The sequence below is a fragment of the Erythrolamprus reginae genome, chromosome 7 (assembly GCF_031021105.1).
Source record: "Erythrolamprus reginae isolate rEryReg1 chromosome 7, rEryReg1.hap1, whole genome shotgun sequence".
Lineage (NCBI taxonomy): Eukaryota > Metazoa > Chordata > Lepidosauria > Squamata > Dipsadidae > Erythrolamprus > Erythrolamprus reginae.
In genome coordinates this window covers 15,903,770-15,927,114 of record NC_091956.1, presented here as the reverse complement: position 1 = coordinate 15,927,114, position 23,345 = coordinate 15,903,770, and the positions used below count along the sequence as shown (strand labels likewise).

The following is a 23,345-nucleotide window of genomic DNA, read 5'->3' as shown; positions in this document are numbered from 1 at the left end:
CCTCCTTCTCTCCCTCCTCCTCCTCCTTCTCTCCCTCCTCTTCTTCTTCATTTTCTCCTTCTCTTTCTCTCTTCCCCCTTCTTTTTCTTCTTCTCTTCTCTCTCTCCCACCGTCTTCTTTTTGTTCCTCTTCTTCTTCTTCTTCTTCTTCATCCTCTTCTTCTCCTCCTCCCCCCCTCCTCCTCCTCCCCCTCCTCTCTCTCTCCCTTCTCATCTCCTCCTCCCCTCTCCCTCCTCCTCCTCTCTCTCTCCCTCTTCTTCTTCTTCTTGTCCTCCTCCTTTTCTTTTTCTCTCTCTCTCAAAATAGCAGTAATCACCATGATCTATTACTGGGAATGCTCGAGTTCAATAATAGACTAACAGAGTTGAAAGGGACCTTGGAGGTCTTCTAGTCTGATCCCCCTGCTCAAGCAGGAAACTCTATAGCAAGAAGTGAAAACCAATCTAGAACGAAGGAGAAATTTCCTGACAGCGAGAACAATTAATTACTGAGAAAACTTGCTGCCCAAAGTTTTGAGTGCTCAAACAGATGAAAAAGAAAAAATGGGCATCCACTTGTCTGGGATGGTAGAAAACTCCTGCTTGAGAAATGGGTTGGACTAGAAGACCTCCAAGGTCCCTTCCATCTGTCATTCTGTATCACATTCAGTGCGTTATAGTTGGAAACATGGGAAGATCCTAATTGTTGTGATTCAGCCTGAGGCTCCTCAGGGAACGGCTGGAACTCTGCCGGCTCCATGCTCAGAGGGGGAGGAGGAGGAACAGGAGGAGGAGGAGGACCAGGCAGACGGGGAAGAAGAATGTCAGGACGAGGAGGAGGGAGAACAGCCTGAGACCCCCGGGGGGGAGCTCTCCCCAGCGAGTAGCCTGGAATCCTTAGATGAGAACGCACAAGCCATCATCGATATGAGGCAGAGAAGGGCAGCACAACGAAGGGGACAATTAGCCAGGTATTTCCATCCCTAATAGGCAACAGCTGGGTTTGGGTCTGGTTCTCCTCAGAAAGGTTGAAAAGGCAGGCCCGCCCTTCCTGTATTGTGGAGAGTTATCTTTTGGGAATCCTGTGACCTTGCTTCGATCCTTGGCGTCTCTGATTCTGGCTTGTGGCCTCGAAGGCTGAAAACTTGGGGGAGGCGTGGGTTTTATTATCTACAGTGGTGTGTGCGCCAGCAAGAAGCCTGTTGTATTGTCTGGCCGTTGTGACTCTTCTGTGAAGCTTCATAGCATTCCAGTTTGTAAGAACAGTTTTTGTTATCTGTGTTTGTTTTCAAAGATATAAAATGACTTTGCTTTTTACCAGCGTGTCTGGATACTCTTTTTAGTTGGTGTTGACGTCTGGGGGGACCCAGACAGAACACTAATACACCTACATTCCTCCTGAAAGTTAATACATAGAAATCACGATGACACAAGGATCAAATCAATATGATTACCGGAGGTCTTATAAACAGAGAAACAGAGAAGATTGATGGCAGAAAAAGACCTCATGGCCCATCTAGTCTGCCCTTACACTATTTCCTGTATTTTATCTTAGGATGGATATGCTTCTCTCCAGCATGTTGACATTCAGTTACTGTGGATTTACCAACCACGTCTGCTGGAAGTTTGTTCCAAGCATCTACTACTCTTTCAGTCAAATAATATTTTCTCACGTTGCTTCTGATCTTTCCCCCAACTAACCTCAGATTGCCCCCCCTTGTCCTTGTGTTCACTTTCCTATTAGAAACACTTCCCTTCTGAACCTTATTTAGCCATTTATTTATTTATTTATTTATTTCTATCTATCTATCTATCTATCTATCTATCTATCTATCTATCTATCTATCTATCTATCTATGTAAAAATCCAATACTGCAACAGCTAAAAACCCTTGTTATAAAACCAATCATACATACAAGCGTACCATGCATAAATTGTAGAAGCCTAGGGGGAAAGATTATCTTAATTCCCCCATGCCTGATGGCAGAGGTGGGTTTTGAGGAGCTTACGAAAGGCAAGGAGGGTGGGGGCTACTCTAATCTGGGGAGAGTTGGTTCCAGAGGGTCGGGGCTGCCACAGAGAAGGCTCTTCCCCTGGGCCCCGCCAACCGACATTGTTTAATATATTTAAATGTTTTGATCTTGTCCCCCCTTTCCCTTCTTTCCTCCAGACTATACAGATTGAGTTCCTGATACGTTTTATGCTTAAGACCTTCCACCATTTTTGTAGCCCATCTTTGGACCAGTTCAATTTTATCAATATCTATTTGTAGGTGAGGTCTCCAGAACTGAACACAGTATTCCAAATGTCTTCTAATCCAACCCCTGCTCTGGCTGGAAACCCTACACGGTTCCAGACAATTTGTTTTCCAGTCTTTCCTTTAAAACTTACGGGGTAGGAACATTTGCAACTTCTGGAGGCAAGTCGTTCCACTTGGAAAGCTTCTATGTTGTTTCGCCACACTTGTTTATCTATAACATCTTTTTAAGCTTCCTCTCTTAATCTTCTGTGTAATAGGTGCATCACAATGGCCTAGTTGTGTATTGTGCCACACTGATGCGTGCCATGAAGGTATATGGAATTGTAAGTAAGCAACCTTAATCTTGCACAAGTAAAGCAGTACTCTTTAACAGCACAGCGTTGCAATGGTTATACAAACTTCTGTTGTTTGTACAATCTGTGTCCCTCGATCAGCAAAGGAGTGCTATCGGTGTGCTCTCTGAAACCATTGCAGCACACACATATCTGGTGCATGCGCCCTTCGGTGTGAGATTCGGCTTTTGCGCATGTGAAATTTTGCACAAGGACGCGCGAGAGAGTGAGATTAAGGTGATTATGGGGCACTATTTTTGCTTCTGCGCATGCGCAGGAGCAAAAAATCAGTGCAAATGTTGAAATCTCACTTGTGCGAGCATCTTTATACGATGATAATAATAATAATAATAATAATAATAATAATAATAATAATAATAATAATAATAATTTATTAGATTTGTATGTTGCCCCTCTCCGAAGACTCATGCACAGAAGCCAAATCTCCTGTGGACGCATGGGGTGAGGTATCATCAGTATGCTGATGATACCCAGCTGTACATCTCCACCCCATGTCCAGTCAATGAAACAGTGGAAGTGATGTGCTGGTGCCTGGAGGCTGTTAGGGTCTGGATGGGTGTCAACAGACTCAAACTTAACCCTGATAAGACGGAGTGGCTGTGGGTTTTGCCTCCCAAGGACAATTCCATCTGTCCATCCATTACCCTGGTGGTCCGCAACTTGGGCGTCCTCCTCAATCCACAGCTTACATTAGAGAACCACCTATCAGCTGTGGCGAGGGGGGCGTTTAACCAGGTTCTCCTGGTGCACTAGTTGCGGCCCTACTTGGACCGGGGGTCACTCATGCCCTCATCACCTCGAGGCTCGACTACTGCAACGCTCTCTACATGGGACTACCTTTGAAAAATGTTCGGAAACTTCAGATCGTGCAGAATGCAGCTGCGAGAGCAATCATGGGCTTCCCTAGGTATGCCCATGTTACACCAACACTCCGCAGTCTGCATTGGTTGCCGATCAGTTTCTGGTCACAATTCAAAGTGTTGGTTATGACCTATAAAGCCCTTCATGGCATCGGACCAGAATATCTCCAGGACCGCCTTCTGCCGCATAAATCCCAGCGACCAGTTAGTCTAGAGAGAGGGGCGGCATACAAATCTAAATAATAATAATAATAATAATAATAATAATAATAATAATAATAATAATAATGGCGTGTGTCGGGGACGCATAGCTGCGCACACACCCCAAAAATCACTACCGTTCTAGTAGCAGGCCATCACTAACTTCGATGTCTTTTCCATGCCTCTCTCTTTGACTAAGCCAGTGCTTCTCAAATAGTGGGGTGGAAGCCCCTGGGGGGGGGGCATGGAGCAATGCCAGGGTGGCACATGTGACCAGGGGAAACATTTATTATTATTATTTATTAGATTTGTATTCCGCCCTTCTCCAAAGACTCGTGGTCCCTCTCAATTGATTCCCCCGGATGGGGAGTACTCCGAGGCCGGAAGAGAAGGCGGACAGACAGGGGCGGCTACATGGGTTCTTCTTGTTCTCGGCAGGCACCACTGTATCCATGAATGGTGTGGTGAATCTGCTACTGGACAAGGAGGAGCATCTTCTGCAGCTGGGCAAAAGCTTCAAATGGCCCCCTAAAGCCTCTTTCCACACTATTCGCTGTGAGTGCCGGGCAAAGGCGGCACTTATGGGCCTGGCCGTGTTCTGTCGGCATGTTTCAACCGCCTGTAATTACAGGGTAATTAGTCCAGGAAGACACACACCACACGATAAAAGGAAAACCCAAAGGTTTTTATAAACAGAAAAACAGAAGCAGCTCCCTTTTTAAATGTCAAAGGGATTTTCTGGTACACACAAGGCACAGGTTAAATGCAATCCAATTGCTCACCCAATAACTGGGAAATTGAGTCCAATTCTAAAGTCCAGAGAATCCACACACAATCTTGAACAGCACAAAAACCACGATCTTGACGAAACAATGAATCAGATAAACTGCCATGAGGCTAAAACACCAAGCTGCACTTTTATCTGTAGCACTAATTACAGCAGCCCCACCCAACCACAGGTGGCCTCATTTTCTCTTGTAATAACCCTTCAGTTGTTGTCTCCTATGCATCACTCTACGCATGCGTGGATGTGTCATTAATTCTTGTTCAGAATCCAGGGATGATACAGATGATTGATCTCCTCCTGGGCTGTCTGCCAAACTCCCCGCTTCCCTGTCACTCACGCTTCCTTGGTCAGAGGAGGCTTCGTCGGCAGATTTCATCGGGAGCAAAACAGGCCTGTGGCATGTGGATGTTTCCCCCACATCCACCTGCACATTCCTTGGGGCAGGAGCTGGGCCAGAGCTAATCACAATACACCGGTGACCCCAAAACATCGGCTTGATGAAGCTGGCCTCTCCCCGCGTCAAGAGGGCCCCAACCATCGTAGCCTATGCTTCCCTAACCGAAAACAGGCTCCACTGAGTTCATTATGACTTACTGCCATGTAAGTGGGTAGAGCAGCCTTCCCCACCCAATAGTTTGCTTGCAGCTGATAATAAGCAAAATAATACATATTAACATTAAAATTCCATTGGGGCCCAGATCAGAGAGTTGGGAAGGTGCAAAATATTTACTTCTTCCTCGGGGACAGGGCATAACAGAAGATAATTGAGAAGCAATGGACTAAGCTCTCCTTATTATGAATAACTTTATGAATTATCATAGCAATAGCATTTAGATTTATCTACCACTTCACAGTGCTTTTACAACCCTCTCTAAGCGTTTTACAGAGTCAGCCTATTGCCCCCAGCAATCTGGGTCCTCCTTTTACCCACCTTGGAAGGATGGAAGGCTGAGTCAACCTATTATGGATATAACTTTATGACAATAATAATGTTTTTTGTTTGCTTTGCTTTAAATGCAAAGGTAATTTTCCAAACCGGCCTTAACTTATTGTTTGCATCATATTTTAATCGCTTTGTACTTAAATCAACTTCGCAATAATGGAAAGCACTATGCAAATACATAATACACGACAAAGAGGCGTTTGAGATTATCTGCTTTATTTTACTTAGCTTTTCATCTGACTATTTATTATCAGCTAATTGTTTCCTTTTTCTCTCTTACCATAGTTTAAAAAGCAACGAATTAAGGAAGGAGAGCGGCTGTAAATTCCCTAGGAAGCGATGCCACTAGAAAAATATGCTGTGACCTACTCCAAAGGCAATTAATACAGGTAATAATTAAGGTAATGTCATTGCAAGATATACATGTAATTGTGGGCTATTATACCTGGCACATGCGACCTACAGAAATTATGGCTCAAGGTGGACTTTGTAATAGTGACTAGTTCATTAGGAAAAGAATCTCAAAGTGACTAGGGAGAACAAATATACAGTGATACCTTGTCTTACAAACTTAATTGGTTCCGGGATGAGGTTCTTAAGATGAAAAGTTTGTAAGACGAAATAATGTTTCCCATAGGAATCAATGGAAAAGCAATTAATGCATGCAAGCCCAAAATTCACCCCTTTTGCCAGCCGAAGCGCCCGTTTTTGCGCTGCTGAGATTCCCCTGAGGTTCCCCTCCATGGGAAACCCCACCTCCGGACTTCCATTGCCAGCGAAGCACCCGTTTTTGCACAGTTGGGATTCCCCTGCTGGGATTTCCCTGCAGCATCACAAACACACGGAAGTCCGGAGGTGGGGTTTCCCATGGAGGGGAGCCTCAGGGGAATCCCAGCAGCGCAAAAACGGGTGCTTCGCTGGCAACGGAAGTCCGGAGGCGGGGCATCCCAGCGGCGGCGGTGGGTTTGTAAGATGAAAATAGTTTGTAAGAAGAAGCAAAAAAAATCTGAAACCCCGGGTTTGTATCTCGAAAAGTTTGTATGATGAGGCGTTTGTAAGACAAGGTATCACTGTATTTCCTACCTGATGAAATTAATATATCTCTTTCCTTACCTAATATAAATAAGCTCTCTCACCAGCTTTAGATTATTTTGCAATTTTGACCTGTGTGTCTTTCTTTTTCTTTCTTTCTTTCTTTCTTTCTTTCTTTCTTTCTTTCTTTCTTTCTTTCTTTCTTTCTTTCTTTCTTTCTTTCTTTCTTCCTTCCTTCCTTCCTTCCTTCCTTCCTTCCTTACTTACTTACTTACTTACTTATTTATTAGATTTGTATGCCGCCCCTCTCCGAAGACTCGAGGCGGATCACAACAGAAACAATACAAATCCAACATTAAAACAATTTAAAACCCATTAATATAAGAGCAATCATACATCTCATACAAACCATACATAAAGCGGAAACGGCCCAGGGGAATTAATTTCCCCATGCCTGATGACAGAGGTGAGTTTTAAGGAGTTTGCGAAAGGCAAGGAGGGTGGGAGCAGTCCTAATCTCCAGGGGGAGTTGATTCCAGAGCGTTGGGGCCACCACAGAGAAGGCTCTTCCCCTGGGTCCTGCCAGATGGCATTGTTTCGTCGAGGGCACCCGGAGAAGGCCAACTCTGTGGGACCTAATCGGTCGCTGGGATTCGTGCGGCAGAAGGCGGTCCCAGAGATATTATGGTCCGATGCCATGAAGGGCTGTATAGGTCATAACCAACACTTTGAAATGTGACCGGAAACGGATCCAAAGACCTACGTAAGGGTCTTTTTGTAGATTTTAGTTTGGCATTCAATATCATTATATCGGATATTCTTCTAACCAAACTAAATCAGCTAGCGGTACATGAACACACTTGTAAGTGGGTCACAAGCTTCCTAACAGACAGGAAGCAGCAAGTGAAGCTAAGCAGAATCACAACAGATACCTGTACAATTAGCACAGGAGCCTCCAAGGCTGTGTGTTCTCTCCACTTCTGTTTTCTCTCTATACCAATGACTGCATCTCAAATGATCCATCTGTTAAACTACTGAAGTTTGCAGATGATACAACAGTGATCGGACTCATTCGAGACAACGCTGAATCCACATACATATTGGAGGTTGAACAACTAGCCTTGTGGTGCGACCGGAACAATCTGGAACTGAACACACTCAAAACTGTAGACTTTAAACCCTTCCACCCTCCCACCTCTCACAATACTAGACAACACAGTATCAACAGTAGAGACCTTCAAATTTCTAGGTTCTACCATATCTCAAGACCTAAAATGGTCACCTAACATCAAAAACATCATCCAAAAAAACACAACAAAGAATGTTCTTTCTGCGCCAGCTCAGGAAGCTCAAACTGCCCAAGGAGCTGCTGATCCAGTTCTACAGGGGAATCATTGAGTCTGTCATCTGCACCTCTATAACTGCCTGGTTTGGTGCTGCAACCCAATAGGACCAGCACAGATTTCAGAGGAGAATCAGAATTGCAGAAAAAACAATTGCTGCCAACCTGCCTTCCATGGAGGACCTGTTTACTGCAGGAGTCAAAAAGAGGGCGGGGAAAATATTTACTGACTCTTCGCATCCTCTTCGCAAATTGTTTCAACTCCTACCCTCAAAACGTCGCTACAGAGCACTACACACCAAGACAACTAGACACAAGAACTTTTCCCCCCAAACACCATCACTTTGCTGAACAAATAATTCCCTCAACACTGTCAAACTATTCACTAAGGCTGCATTACTATTACTATTAGTCTTCTCGTCATCGTTCCCATCATCCATCTCCTCCCACTTAAGACTGTATGACTGCATGACTGTAAGTTTGTTGTTTGTATCCTTATGATTTATATTGACTTGTTTCCTGATTGCTTATTTGTACCTTATGACTATCATTAAGTGTTGTACCTCGTGATTCTTGACAAATGTATCTTTTTCTTTTACGTACACTGAGAGCATCTGCACCAAAGGCAAATTCCTTGTATCCAATCTCACTTGGCCAATAAAGAATTCTATTCTATTCCATTCTATTTTATTCTATTCCATTCCATTCCACTCCATCCCTATTCCTATTCTATTCCATTTTATTTTATTCTATTCCATTCCATTCTACAGTAGTCCCTCGCTATATCGCGCTTCACCTACTGCGGCTTCACTTCATCGCGGGTTTTCAAGAAATATTAATGAGAAAAATCATTCGTGGATCTTCGCTGGTTCGCGGGTTTCTGAGGAAGTCGATCGGCAGATTTAAACAGCCCGCGGAACTCAATCGGCGGGTTTTTTAAAAAAAAAAATCTAAAATTGTAAATACTGTATTTAAATACTGTATCTAAAATAAATACTTTGTGGGAAGGGTTTATAAACACTTAAAACAATGAAAACTTACCAAACAATTACAATATAAATACTTAAATAAGTACTATCAGTCGATAAATTCCCCATCGCGGATTTCACCTATCGCGGCCAGGTCTGGAACGTAACACCAGTGATAGGTGAGGTCTTACTGTATTCCTATTCCCAGTCCACTCCCAGTCCATTCCATTCCACCCTACCCTATTCTCTCTCTATAAAACAACAGTTCAGATGAGTAAAAGAGATTTCTCACCTAAATCAAAGGTATCCAACCTTGGCAACATTAGGACCAGTGGATTTTAACTCCCAGAATTCACTATGCTTGGCTGGCTGTTGCAACCAGATCCCCCCAAAACCAAGAAAAAATGGGGTTTGCCTGGATCTGTTGCAACCAGGCACTCTCCCCCCCAAAAAAACCCAAGAAAAAATTGGGGGTTGCCTGGGGTCTTTTGCAACCAGGCGTGTGCCCCCCTCCCCGCAAAAAAAACAGAATTTAAAAAATGGGATTTGGCTGGGGATTTCTTGCAGCCAGGCGTCCCTCAAATAAAAGAAAAAAATTTCACTGGGGGCCCCCTCCACCTACAATGAGAGCATCTGCACCAAAGACAAATTCCTTGTATCCAATCTCAATTGGCCAATAAAGAATTCTATTCTATTCTTATCTAATACTAGGCTATTAAACTTAGAAGGACACGGCCTTCATTTAGGATGGCACTATTACCTCTGGGATGAAAAATCTAAAATGCACAAATATTTTACTAATCATTTGATTAGGAAATCCCTAGTGCACACTTGGAAAAAAGTTAAGATAAAACTCTACAAAGGAATCCCACTATGGTATGCCCCGTTAGAAGCATATGTACATCCTAATTTTCATTAAAAAAAATAATATAATAAGGTATAAAGACATAATACATTCCAATGGAGAAATCAGAACTAGAACAGAATTAGAAGACATGGGCCAAAAAACGGAATGGTGGGAGTACCTACAGATACAATCTAAATTTAACAAGGATAAAAATAAATCAAAGGTATCCGACCTTGGCAACATTAGGACCAGTGGATTTTAACTCCCAGAATTCATTATGCTTGGCTGGCTGGGGAATTCTGGGAGTTAAAGTCCATAGGCAAGTCCTTGTGTTTTGGGGCAGAGCTAAGGTTCTGTTTCCCAAAAAGCAAGAAAAAAAGGGGGGGTTTCCTGGGATCTGTTGCAACCAGGCGCCCCCTCCCACAAAGAAAAAATGGGGTTTGGCTGGGGATCTGCAGGAAAACAAGAAAAATGGAGTTTGGCTGGGATCTGTTGCAACCAGCCCCCCCCCAAGGAAAAATGGGGTTTGGCTGGGGATCTGTTGCAATCAGACACCCCCCAAAAAAGGGCCCAAAATGGGTATTGTCCGGAGGTATGTTGGCAACCAGATTCACCCCGAAAAACAAGACAAAATTGGGTTTATTGGGATCTGTTGCAACCAAGCGCTTCGCCCCCCCCCAAAAAAAAAACCAAAGAAAAAAAGTGGGTTTGCCTGGGATCTGTCGCAATCAGACACACACACATACACACACACACACAAACACACAAGAAAAAAATTGGGGTTTGCCTGGGGATCTGTTGTGCCATGCCGAGCTCCTCCCCTCTCCCCAGACGGGCGCTGCGATTGGTCGAGCAGTTTCCTGTCCCTCCCCCCCCTTTGACTTCGCCTCCCGGGGCGGGGCCTGCGGAGAGAGCCGGCAGCCGGGTTTTCCCTGCGCTTCCTCTTTCGCTTTGGGATGTCGGAAGAAGTGGATGGAGCCCGGGCGGCGGCGGCCCAGTGGCTTCTCTGGGACAAGGTGAGCGATCGGAAGGGATCCCTAGGCCGCTGCATCGGCCCTGGGTCTTCCCTCCCTCCGCGGGGGCTCCGGAGTGGAAGCTTCGCCCAGGGTTGTGTGTGTGTGTGTGTTTCCTGCTGGTCTCCCTTCCTTTTCCTGAGGCTTTGTTCCAAGGCTAGCAAGGGGGTGCATAGCGAGGATCTCTTGCAACCAGGCAGCCCCTTCCCCCCCCAAAAAAAACCCCCAAGAAAAAACTGGGGCGTGGCTGGGATCTGTTGCAAAACAAGAAAAAATTATGAGGTTGGTTTGGGATCTGTTGCAATCAAGCACACCCCCCCCAAAAAAAAGGGGGGAAATGGGGTTTGGCTGGGATCTGTTGCAATCAGACCCCCCCAAAAAGCAAAAAGGGGGGGGTTGTCTGGGGGCATGTTTGCAACCAGACCTCCCTCCCAAAAGCAAGAAAAAAAATGGGGCTTGTTTGGTGATCTGTTCCAACCAGGAACCCCCCCAAAAGAAAAAATTGTGGGTTGCCTGGGATCTGTTGCAATCAGATCCCCCAAAAAACCAAGAAAAAAATGGGGTGTGCCTGGGATCTATTGCAACCAGGCACTCAGCCCCCCCCCCAAAAGAAAAAAATGGGGTTTGCCTGGGATCTGTTACAACCAGATCCCCCAAAAACAACCAAGAAAAATGCGGTTTGCCTGAATCTGTTGAAACCAGGCACTCCCCCCTCCCAAAAAACCCAAGAAAAAAATTGGGGGTTGCCTGGGATCTATTGCAACCAGGCATATGCCCCCACCAAAAAAAAACAGAAGAAAAAAATTGGGGTTTGGCTGGGGATTTCTTGCAGCCAGACGTCCCCTAAATCAGTGATTTTCAACCTTTTTTTAGCCGTGGCACATTTTTTACATTTACAAAATCCTGGGGCACACCACCAACAAAAATGACACAAAATAACACCCTAAGACACTCTGCTCTCTTTTTCCATCCCTGTCTCCTCCCCCCCCTTGTGTGTGTGTGTGTGTGTGTGTACACACTCTTGAACCATTTCCAAAAACAGGTGAGGGCTGGGTTTTTTCTCTCTCTTATTCTTTGGGTGCTTTTTATCATATGCTTTAAATCAAGAGTCACTTCTCTCTCTCTCTTGTTTCTCTATCTTTCCTCTCATTCTCTGTCTCAATCATTTTCTCATTTCTCTTTTTTCCTCCCCTTTTTGCTCATTTCTCTCTGTCTCTCTCTCCCTCTCCTTTTCTCTCTCTCTCTCTTGCTTTCTTTCTCTCTCTTTCTTTCTTTCTCTCACACTCTTGCTTTCTCTCTTTTCTTTCTCTCTTTTCTTTCTCTCTCTCACTCTCTTTCTCTCTCTCTTGCTTTCTTTTTCTCTCTTTCTCTCTCTCTTGCTTTCTTTCTCTATCTCTCACTCTCTCTCTCAGCAAAAAGTTGCGAGACCGGAACCTGAGTTTCCTTCTTCACGGCACACCTAACCATGTCTCGCGGCACACTAGTGTGCCACGGCACACTGGTTGAAAAACACTGCCCTAAATAATCCAAAGGGAAAAAATGGTGGGACCAGACGCCCCCCCTTCCCTCTTCCACCTGAAAAAAAAGAACCCAAGAAAAAATAAATCAGGGTTCAGCAGGTGCCCGCAACTCTCCATCTTGGCATTCCTTCGAATTGCTTCGAGGAGTTTGAAAAACTGGGGGGGGGGGGCTTTTGGCTCCCCCAGAAGAAAGAAGGGGGTGTGCAGTGTGTGTGGGGAGGACTGGATTTTGCCGACAATTGGATCCTTGCCCTTCCTCCTTCGTTCCTCCTGCTGCCTGGCTTCCCCTCCCCACCATAGAAAAATCCGATGTGAGTTCAAGACCCAAGGTTGGATTTGAACTGGCGGCTTCCGGGTTGAAGTCCTACGAGGTTTCCTCGCTGTCATTCTAATAAGGTAAATAAATCAGGTGCCGCTAGACAGACAGTTTGCAAAACGTCCCCTTTTCTGGCTTGGTTGATTTGACCATTAAAACAAGGTTGTTTTTTCTCTAAAGTTCCAGTGGTTTTCAACTTTTCCAATCCCGCGACCCCTTAATACAGTTCCTCACGTTGTGGTAGCCCCCAACCCTAAGTCTAGCTCCAATTCTCCCAAGAGAGCTTTAAGCTGATTGGCAAGAAGGTCAGAGGGACGCCCCTACTGTAAACGCCTGATTGGTCGGATTGTAAAAATACGTTCCAAGGCGCCATAATAGAAGCTTTAATTCCTAAAACCATGGGAAATTTGACTTTTCCCCATGGCCTTAGGTGACCCCTGTGACCCAAAGGGGTCCCAACCCCCAGGTTAAGAACCACTGAGTCGTAGACCCATTAAGGACTACTCATTGAGTATGGTTTGTCAGCCAGTTATGAATCCATCGTATGCTATCTATCGTATGCTATCTATCCCACAATTATTGTTATAGGGCCTTCAACATAGCATAGCATATCTTTTAGATTTATATACTGCTTCATATTGCTTTTACAGCCCTCTCTAAGCTGTTTACAGAATCAACCTCTTGCCCCCAACAATCTGGGTCCTCATTTTGTCCACCTTGGAAGGATGGGAGGCTGAGTCAACCTTGAGCCAGTGGTGAGATTTGAACTGCTGAACCACAGCTAGCAGTCAGCTGAAGTAGCCTGCAGTGCTGCACTCTAACCACTGTGCCACCCTGGCTCTATAATCATTTGATCAGGGGGTTGGACTAGAAGACCTCTAGAGGCCCCTTCCAACTCTCTTAATTCTGGTCTTCGGTTTGCTTGGTTATTTCAGACAACTGGGCATGAAAAAGTCCACTTGTACGTCTTGGAATCCTAACGCAACTCATGTGACCCACCTCATTGTAGCCTATGTAAGATAGCACAGCATAGAGCGAGCATTGAGTCACATAAATTGAATCCTTCTGGGTTTTGGTTTTATGAATAGGTTTAAAGTACATCGTGCGTTCTACAGGCACGTGGTGCTTAGGACGCGGGATGATCCAAATTCAATTTTTAAAGCTATCTAGAACGCTTTTATATCCTAGTAAAGAGGTCTTCAAACTTGGCAACGTTAAGTCTTTATTTTTTCTAGTAAAAGTTTTTTTTTAATTTTTCCCCTCCAGATCAATAACATAAATAACAGTTACCTTCAATAAATATCAATATATAAATATCATTATTATATATTGTATTTCTATTACTGTTGTGAGCCGCCCCGAGTCTATGGAGAGGGGCGGCATACAAATTTAATAAATAAATAAATCGCTTAAAAGCCGTAGTACAATAACCTAAGTTGCATTCCAATTTTAATTTTATTATTCAGTCCATCTCAATTTTCCCTCTCTCCACTCCCCTCTTTCTATTTCAAGTGGCTATTCTACCTCTAGTATCTACTTTCTTACACCTCTTCTCCCCTTTCCACCTATCATCTCTTCCTCCTTCTCTGCCTCTCCTTCTGCTCTCTCTCTCTCCTTCCTCCTTCTTTACTTCCCCTTCTACTCTCACTCCTTTCTCTCCTTCTTACCTACTTCCTCTTAATAGTTTTAATGGTGATTGGCCCAAAGTTATCCAGCCAGCCTTCCCGACTAAGATTGGACTACAGGTGAAAGTCGAAAAATTCGAATACTGTATTGCGCAAAAGTTCATTTATTTCAGTAATGCAACTTAAAAGGTGCATAATGGTGGATTATTTTAATTACAAATATTTTTTTTCTTGTTATTTTTCTCCCCACTAAAAAAGAAACATACATCCTATAGGTCTACTTAGTAAACTTCCTTCAATTCCAAGCAACCCAGTCGGGATGGGTTTTTAACCTCTTTATATGCCTTAAGACAGGATACCTGGAGGTGGAAGTTAGAATTTGGATAGACACTGTCCACTGTTGGTTTACACCGCCTCTACGTCCTCAGAGTTTGCAAAAAAGGTCTCTATGCAAGAGTATCTGGCCATCTTAATTTTAATGCTTAAAGGAGAAATTTCCCGAGACGGAGAACAATTAATCAGTATAACAACTTGCCTCCGAATTCTACATTTCAGTTTTATACGTCTTAAGGCATATAAAGAGGTTAGAGATTCAATACAGACTGTGGAAACTTTTGCATCTCGTTTGGAAACCCAGGACCCAGAGTATGGAGGAAGAACGGAGAGGCACATACTGCAAGATGCTTGAGGTCCAGTGTAACGTTTCCACAGTCTGTGTTGATTTGGGGAGCCATGTCATCTGCTGGTGTTGGTCCACTGTGCTTCATTAAGTTCAGGGTCAATGCAGCCATCTACTGGGAGATTTTGGAGCACTTCATGCTTCCTTCCTCAAACGAGCTTTTTTATGGGGATGCTGACTTCAATTTTCCAGCAGGACTTGGCACCTGCCCACATTGTCAAAAGCACCAAAACTTGGTTCAGTGACCATAGGATTCCTGCGCTTGATTGGCCAGCAAACTCGCCTGACCTGATCGCATGTAATATTCTAATTTTCTGAGATGGTGGATTTGGCGTTTTCATGAGAAGTACCCCACAGTCATTACAATTATGACAATTATCTTCCCTTGCATGTAATGAGTCTCTCTCATATATTATGTTTCACCTTTTAAGTTGCATTATTGAAATAAATTGACTTTTGTAATTTTTCGACTTTCATCTATAGTTCCATCTTAGGCAGGAAGGCTGGCTGGATAACTTTGGGCCAATTACCAGTGACAATGAGTTCTAGTCTCGCCTTAGGCATGAAAGCTGGTTGGGTAATTTTGGGCCAGTCACCAGGTGATGGTGAGTTCTAGTCCCGCCTTAGGCATGAAAGCTGGTTGGATAACTTTGGGCCAATCACCAGGTGACGGTGTGTTGTAGTCCCACCTTAGGCATGAAAGCTGGCTGGATAACTTTAGGCCAATCACCAGGTGATAATGAGTTCTAGTCCCACCTTAGGCATGAAAGCTGGTTGGATAACTTTGGGCCAATCACCAGGTGACGGTGTGTTGTAGTCCCGCCTAAGGCATGAAAGCTGGCTGGATAACTTTGGGCCAATCACCAGGTGACGGTGTGTTGTAGTCCCGCCTTAGGCATGAAAGCTGGCTGGATAACTTTGGGCCAATCGCAGGTGATGGTGTGTTGTAGTCCCGCCTTAGGCATGAAAGCTGGCTGGATAACTTTGGGCCAATCACCAGGTGACGGTGTGTTGTAGTCCCGCCTTAGGCATGAAAGCTGGTTGGATAACTTTGGGCCAATCACCAGGTGACGGTGTGTTGTAGTCCCGCCTTAGGCATGAAAGCTGGCTGGATAACTGGGCCAATCGCAGGTGATGGTGTGTTGTAGTCCTGCCTTAGGCATGAAAGCTGGCTGGATAACTTTGGGCCAATCACCAGGTGACGGTGTGTTGTAGTCCCGCCTTAGGCATGAAAGCTGGTTGGATAACTTTAGGCCAATCACTAGGTGATAATGAGTTCTAGTCCCACCTTAGGCATGAAAGCTGGTTGGATAACTTTGGGCCAATCACCAGGTGACGGTGTGTTGTAGTCCCGCCTAAGGCATGAAAGCTGGCTGGATAACTGGGCCAATCGCAGGTGATGGTGTGTTGTAGTCCCGCCTTAGGCATGAAAGCTGGCTGGATAACTTTAGGCCAATCACCAGGTGACTGTGGGTTCTAGGCCTGCCTTAGCCATGAAATCCAGCTGAGTAATTTTGGGCCAGTCCGTGTCCCTCAAACCAACCTACCTGACAGGGTTGTCGTTGTGGAGAAAAACAGGAAGAGGAAGGAGTATTAGGTGCTGTATATTCGTCACCTTGCATGACAGATTAAAAAGGCAGAATAAAAATCTTAAAGACTATATTGAAGGAAACCAATAAATAAAATGTACCACCTCTTGATCTCAAGAACCTAAGAACAGGAGAGTTCATTGGAATCAGAAGCCGCTTGCAACAGATTAATCATTCAGGGGTGTCTGATGATGCAAATTGCAAGCAGAATTCCATTTTAATTGAGCAAGCACATTCTGCAAAACCCTTTTAGGCTTCCTCAAAGCCCCCTATTAGTAAAGAAGGTTTGCAACAGTCTCCACACTTAAGCAAGTAGCTCATAGGGGCAGAAAATTACAAAACCTTAAGTAAAGTTCAGTTGGATCCCTTCTCTGATAAGCCGAATCATGCCTGTTTCAAAACAGGAGCTGAATTTGGCAAGCGGTGACATGGGCCGATATAATAATCTTTGAATGAACCGAGTCGCCACCTGGAACTCACCAAAGATTGGTTCCTACATTTCATTCAAGCCAATCGGGACTAAGTACAGATGGAATTGTCCTTGGCAGGCAAGACCCACAGCCACTCCGTCTTGTCTGGGTTGAGTTTGAGTTTGTTGACACCCTTCCAGGCCCCAACAGCCTCCAGGCACCGGCACATCACTTCCACTGCTTCATTGACAATGTTTCCCACAGGAATCAATGGAAAAGCGATTAATGCATATAAGCCCAAAACTCACCCCTTTTGCCAGCTGAAGCGCCTGTTTTTGCGCTGCTGGGATTTCCCTGAGGCTCCCTTCCGTGGGAAACCCCACATCCGGACTTCCGTGTTTTTGTGATGCTACAGGGGGATCCCAGCAGCGCAAAAATGGGCCCTTCGCTGGCAACGGAAGTCTGGAGGTGGGGTTTCCCAGCAAGGGGAGCCTCAGCGAAATCACAGCATCGCAAAAACACGGAAGTCCAGAGGTAGGGTTTCGAGGACTTCTTGTTTTTGCGATACCATGGAGGGGAGACTTAGGGGAATCCCAGCAGTGCAAAAATGGGCGCGGAAGTCCGGAGGTGGGGTTTCCCAGCCTTCAGCTGGCAACGGAAGTCCAGAGGCGGGGCATCCCAGCGGCGGTGGCTTGGGTTCGTAAGGTGAAAATAGTTCGGAAGAAGAGGCAAAAAAATCTTAAACCCCAGGTTCATATCTCGAAAAGTTCGTATGATGAGGGGTTCGTAAGACGAGGTATCACTGTGCTGTATTTTTTGGAGTATAAGACCCACCTTTTAACCCCAAAAAGAGGGTGGAAAACCTGGGTGCGTCTTAGACACCAAATGTAGCCCAACCCAGCCATCCCCATCCTTTGGCCTCTGCCTCCCAGCAATTAACCTCCTTGCAGCAAACAGCGCAGAGCCTGTTAAGCCACGCAACTGATTATCAGCCTCCTGACCCTTAGCTGATTGAGGCTGCAGGTCAGTAATGGGCTCCTACGGGTACAGTGAAGTATAGTGGTACCTCTACCTAACAATGCCTCTACTCAAGAACTTTTCTAGATAACAACCAGGTGTTCAAGATTTTTTTGCCTCTTCATAAGAACCATTTTCTACTTAAGAATCCGAGCCCGGAAAAATTTCCCAGGAAATTTGAGAGCGGCACGAAGGCCCGGCTACTTTCCTGCCATTCCCCCTGGGTTTCTCTCTTTGGCGCAGTGTATAGGAGGCAGCCTCACGCCAGGTGTATGGGAGGTGCGTGCTCCTTGCCACCTCAGTGTCCCTCTTTCCTTTTTTTCCCTTTTTTTAAAATATAGTTTATTGGTTTTTTAAGAAAAGAAGAAAAAGAAAAGGGGGGGGATAGGGATACAAAAAGTAAGGGCGATACAGAACAATAGACATATTTCAGCATAAGATATTTAACTTATTATATATCAGTTTTAAACATTTAACTGTACATTTTCATGTTGTACAGTACTTAAATTTTTAAAGTTTTATGGTTTCGTATCTATAGATTTACTTAGCAATACAGTGATCCCCCGGTTATTGCGTCCCCGACCATTGCGAACAGGGTAATTTGCGATTTTTGAACCCGGAAGTCAAAACACCATCTGCGCATGCGTGCCCTTTTTTCTATGGGCACGCATGCGTAGATGGGCCGGGCAGATCAGCTGCTGGGCGGCTTCCATGGGTCTTCCCCCTCTTGCTGGCGGGAGGGCGAAGCCCCCCCCAGCACCCGCTCGCCCACCCTTCGCCCTTCGCCCGGGAAGTTCGCCAGGAGTCAGCGGAGAAGGGCGCGCCTGCTTTAAAACAATCGGAGCCGGCCGGCTCCGATCATTTTAAAGCAGGCGCGCCGTTCTCCGCTGACTCCTAAAGCGGGGAAGTTCGCCAGGAGTCAGCGGAGAAGGGCGCGCCTGCTTTAAAATGAGTCCCGAAGACAAACGCGGAAGTTTGACGTTTGTCTTCGGGACTCATTGGAAAGCTCCGATCGTTTTAAAGCAGGCGTGCCGTTCTCCGCTGACTCCTAAAGCGGGGAAGTTCGCCAGGAGTCAGCGGAGAACGGCACGCCTGCTTTAAAACGATCGGAGCTTTCCAATGAGTCCCGAAGACAAACGTCAAACTTCCGCGTTTGTCTTCGGGACTCATTGGAAAGCCGCGCGGGTGTTTTAAAACGTCGCCGCCGACATGGGGGGCTTGCTAGCACCCCCCCAAACCCGGGTTGGGGGTTCGGGGGGGTGCTAGCGAGCCCCCCATGTCGGCGGCGACGTTTTAAAACACCCGCGCCGCCCCCAATCTTCGGCTCCTCGCTAGCGCTGCGGAAGTTAAAAACACCATCTGCACATGCGCAGATGGTGTTTTTACTTCCGCAGCGCTACTTCGCGAAATCCCGCTCGTTGCGGGGGGTCCTGGAACGGAACCCTCGCAACGAGCGGGGGATCACTGTATATTAGTATGGTTAGATAAGATGGGTTTTGGTGGGGAAAGGGAAAGGGGTGATACCTGCAGTATAGCAGGCATATGTAGTTTAATGACATATTTTAAAATTATAATGTTATTGTTGTGGGTGTGTATATTGAGGATGGTTGAATGTTACATTGTTAGTAGATTATAGATAGATATCAGAGGAATTGAACTCAGACAGAAGATCTAGTTTGTATTTGGTCTATGTTTTTTGTTGATGTTGTTGTATTTGTTTTTTTCCTTTGGTGCCGAGTAAGGAGTTTCTCTTTCTTTTTTTTAAGCCTTAAAGTTTTGGATTTTTTAAATTCCCCTCACTTCACCTTCTTCCTTCGGCAGCAACTGTCCTCCTCCTCTTCTTCCCCCTCCTCCTCCCACCCAAATTCCAAGCTTTTATTTCTTTCCTAATGGGCTTGCACGCATTATCTACTTTTACATTGATTCCCATGGGAAAAATCACTTCTGCTTACAAACTTTTCTACTTAAAAACTTGGTCACGGAATGAATTAAGTTCTTCAGTAGAGGTACCACTGTACCCAGAACTGGTAGAAAAAAATTGATATTTTTTTCTTTTTTTCCCTTCTGGGCCCGAAGGGTCCTGCTGGATGGTGCTGCTGGAGCCACCACAAGATGAAGCAAGTGTCAGGGAGTGGTTGGCCTTGGCTGCGATGGTGATATTGGCACACAATGTGGCCTCCTACCCTGCTGCAAACAAGCAAACATCCCCCAAAATAAGCATAGTGTATACTTTGGGCCCAAAACAAAATAAGACCCTGTCTTATTTTCAGGGAATCACAGTGTATGCATGCATACATACGTGTGTACATGTTTATATATACATACATATATAACAAATTGTCCTAAAAATGTGGGTTTTACACTCTGACAATGTCATCAGGGGCTGATGAAAGCTTAGTACCTCATCTTACGAACGCCTCTTCTAACACACTTTTCAAGATACAAACCCGGTGTTTAAGATTTTTTTGCCTCTTCTTCCGAACTATTTTCACCTTACGAACCCAAGCAGAAAAGGGAGGGGCAGAGAACAACGTGCTTGCAAGGGAACTGAAAGGGTGTCTTTTTAAGAAAGAAAAGGGAGGGGCAGTTTGGGGGAGGAAAGATTTTGCAGAGAACAACGTGCTTGCAAAGGAACTGAAACGGTGTCTTTTTAAGAAAGAAAAGGGAGGGGCAGTTTGGGGGAGGAAATTTTTTTGCAGAGAACAACATGCTTGCAAAGGAACTGAAAGGGTGTCTTTTTAAGAAAGAAAAGGGAGGAGGGAGGGGCAGCTTGGGGGAAGAAAATTTTTGCAGAGAACAACGTGCTTGCAAAGGAACTGAAACGGTGTCTTTTGAAGAAAGAAAAGGGAGGGGTGCCCCCCTTGCCTTTCTTCCTTCCCACTCACCCTTTAGCCTAGCCTTGCTTCTTCCACCCGCCCCCTTTAGCTGCTCCTCCCTGCCCTCTGTTCACCTCCCTTCTAAAGTTTGGGATTTTCCTGAAGGATTTGCACGCATTATTTGCTTTTATATTGATTCCTATGGAAAACATTGTTTCATCTTACGAACTTTTCACCTTACAAACCTCCTCCTGGAACCAATTAAGTTCGTATGATGAGGTACCACTGTATATTACAAAATTTTAAACGTTTTGGAGATATAGTGTCTATCTATCTATTTATCTATCTACACACAAACACACATACACATTCGTGTTGCAACATGAAATACTTTCCTGCAGCGCACCCTACCCGTATACAACAAGAGGACATAACTAAACTCAAGTTTATAATCTTTTGCAGAATCCTAAAACCTTGGAAATAGTAAAGCAGCTGATTGCCAAGGGAAGCACAGAAGAACTGTTGAAATGTTTCGGCTCGCGGATGGAATTTGGGACGGCAGGACTACGAGCGCCGATGGGACCAGGAACGTCACAGATGAACGACTTGACTATTATTCAGACTTCCCAGGTAACAGAGTTACTTCTGTGTGCATATTTAAGAGACAATCGGATTACTGTTGTCCAAGCAACGACCACACTAAAGAAAGTTGGGTATGCGACTAGCAAAAAAAAAAGTTGGGTGTGTAACTAACAGTATGGAAAGTTGGATGTGCAGCTAACTATTCTTTCCTAAACAATTATTTCTCTAACTTACAAAGTAGAGTAGAATAACAGAGTTGGAAGGGACCTTGGAGGTCTTCTAGTCCAATTTTATATCAGTGATGGTGGACATGTTGGTTAGGTTAGGGCTGGAAAGAAACATTCGGAGAAAGTAAAGCAAGAAAAAAAGTACCTACAAAGATAGAGTTTGGAAAACATTCTTCACAGAGAGTAACAATGAAAGAGCTTGCAAGCTGGTAAGAGCTGACAACATTGTTAGCACCGGGTTAGGGCTAGAAAGAAACTTATTCAGAGCAAGTTAGAGCAATGGAAAAACCCTGCAAAGACTTAGGGCTTGGAAAACATTCTTCGCAGAGAGTAACAATGAAAGAGCTTGGAAGCCGGTAAGAGCTGACAACATTGTTAGCACCGGGTTAGGGCTAGAAAGAAACTTATTCAGAGCAAGTTAGAGCAATGGAAAAAACCCTGCAAAGACTTAGGGCTTGGAAAACATTCTTTGCAGATAGAAACAATGAAAGAGCCTGCAAGGTAAGAGCTGGGAAGATCGTTAGCAGCTAGTTAGGGCTGAGAAAAAAGAGCTGCATTCAAAGTATAAGATGCAGGGAAATTATCAGCCTCTTTTAGGGAGGGAAAAGTGTGATTTATACTCTGAAAAATACGGTAATTTAACAGCTGCAATGATTCACATCACAAAGCACGGCAAGGAACATTGTCCAAGGGAGCAAAACTCACCTTCACAAGTGTCTCACTTAGCAACATCAAGTTGGGGCTCAACTGCGATCATAGGTGGAGGACTCCATTGTGTAGTTTTACTTAGAGTGAATGCTTGCTTTGTCTTCTCTTCCCAACTGTTCATCTACGGAAGATGTGACAAAACCCAGACAGATTAAGCAAGCAGCTAAACCCGACTGCTTTGTTTTGTTCATAGGGATTTTGTAGGTATCTGGAAAAGACCATCAGTGACCTGAAAAACAGAGGTGTGGTTATAGGCTACGATGCGCGGGCCCATCCATCAACTGGTGGCAGCAGCAAAAGGTATCCATCACAGTTCTTACAATGCCGGTTCAATTAGTGCAGGTATGTCAAACTCAAGGCCCGCAGGGTGGTTAGACGTGACCTGCGGGGGCATCTTGGAAACAGCGAAGAACCGTCCCAGGGTGCGTCTCTGCCAGGGAAAATGGAGCTCAGGAGGGCCTCCTGCATCCCCCTGCCCCCCAAGCTCCATTTTCAGCTGCGACAGCCCCCTGCCAGTGAAAATAGAGCCGGGTCGGCCTTCTCCAGGTCCAGTCGTCTAAGCAGTGTCAGTCAGCGGGCGTGTAGGGGAGGGCCTTCTCTCTGGTGCCCCCAGCTCTTTGGAATCAACTAGCCCCCAAGGTCCATACTGCCCCTACCCTACTGGCTTTCCAAAAGGCCTTGAAAACCTGGGGTCCGTGAGCAGTGAAGGATTGCCAGTTTCCGTCGCTCTGGTCTCTGGCGGGCGCACCCATGCAAGATTTTGCTTCTGCACATGCGCAGGGAGCAAAATCTCGTGGGGAGACACATACACTCATGAGATTTCGACGGGTTTTTGGCTTCCACGCATGTGCTGAAGCATAAAAACGCCAAAAATCACCAAAATCTCATACGTCTACACGTCCTCTCGCAACATTTTGTTTTCTGCACATGCGCAGAAGCAAAACCTCTTTTTCCGGCCAAGACATGTTTCTATTGGGATATTTGATGGTATGACTGTATTGGTATATCTAAGGGTTTCTTTAATAGTATTATTAATTGTTGCATTTTCACCATTTTACGAGGGTCGCCCAGAAAGTAATGCACCACATTTTTTTTCTTCAACAATTATTTATTGAACGCAATGAATCTTACACACAAGACAGAGTGGTGTTTCTTCTACACTCCCTATTTTTCCATGTAAACTCCCTCCCATTCTGTGGTCTTCCTCCAGCGAGACACAAGGGCGTGTATGCCCTGTCAGTACCCCTCCTTGTTCTGGTCACGAAGCCATTT

The 23,345-nt window shown here is 45.1% G+C and overlaps 1 protein-coding gene across 1 annotated transcript in view; it reads left to right on the top strand.

The window, feature by feature from the left end:
- Window positions 1-10,465: 10,465 nt before the first annotated feature.
- PGM2 (phosphoglucomutase 2) overlaps window positions 10,466-23,345 on the top strand; it is a 37,625-nt gene continuing 24,745 nt past the window's right edge. The window contains exons 1-3 of the mRNA XM_070757099.1: window positions 10,466-10,587; window positions 21,019-21,186; window positions 22,267-22,373. Of these exons, the coding sequence (XP_070613200.1) occupies window positions 10,528-10,587; window positions 21,019-21,186; window positions 22,267-22,373 (335 nt within the window). The 5' untranslated portion in view covers window positions 10,466-10,527. The remainder of the gene's footprint in view (window positions 10,588-21,018; window positions 21,187-22,266; window positions 22,374-23,345) is intronic.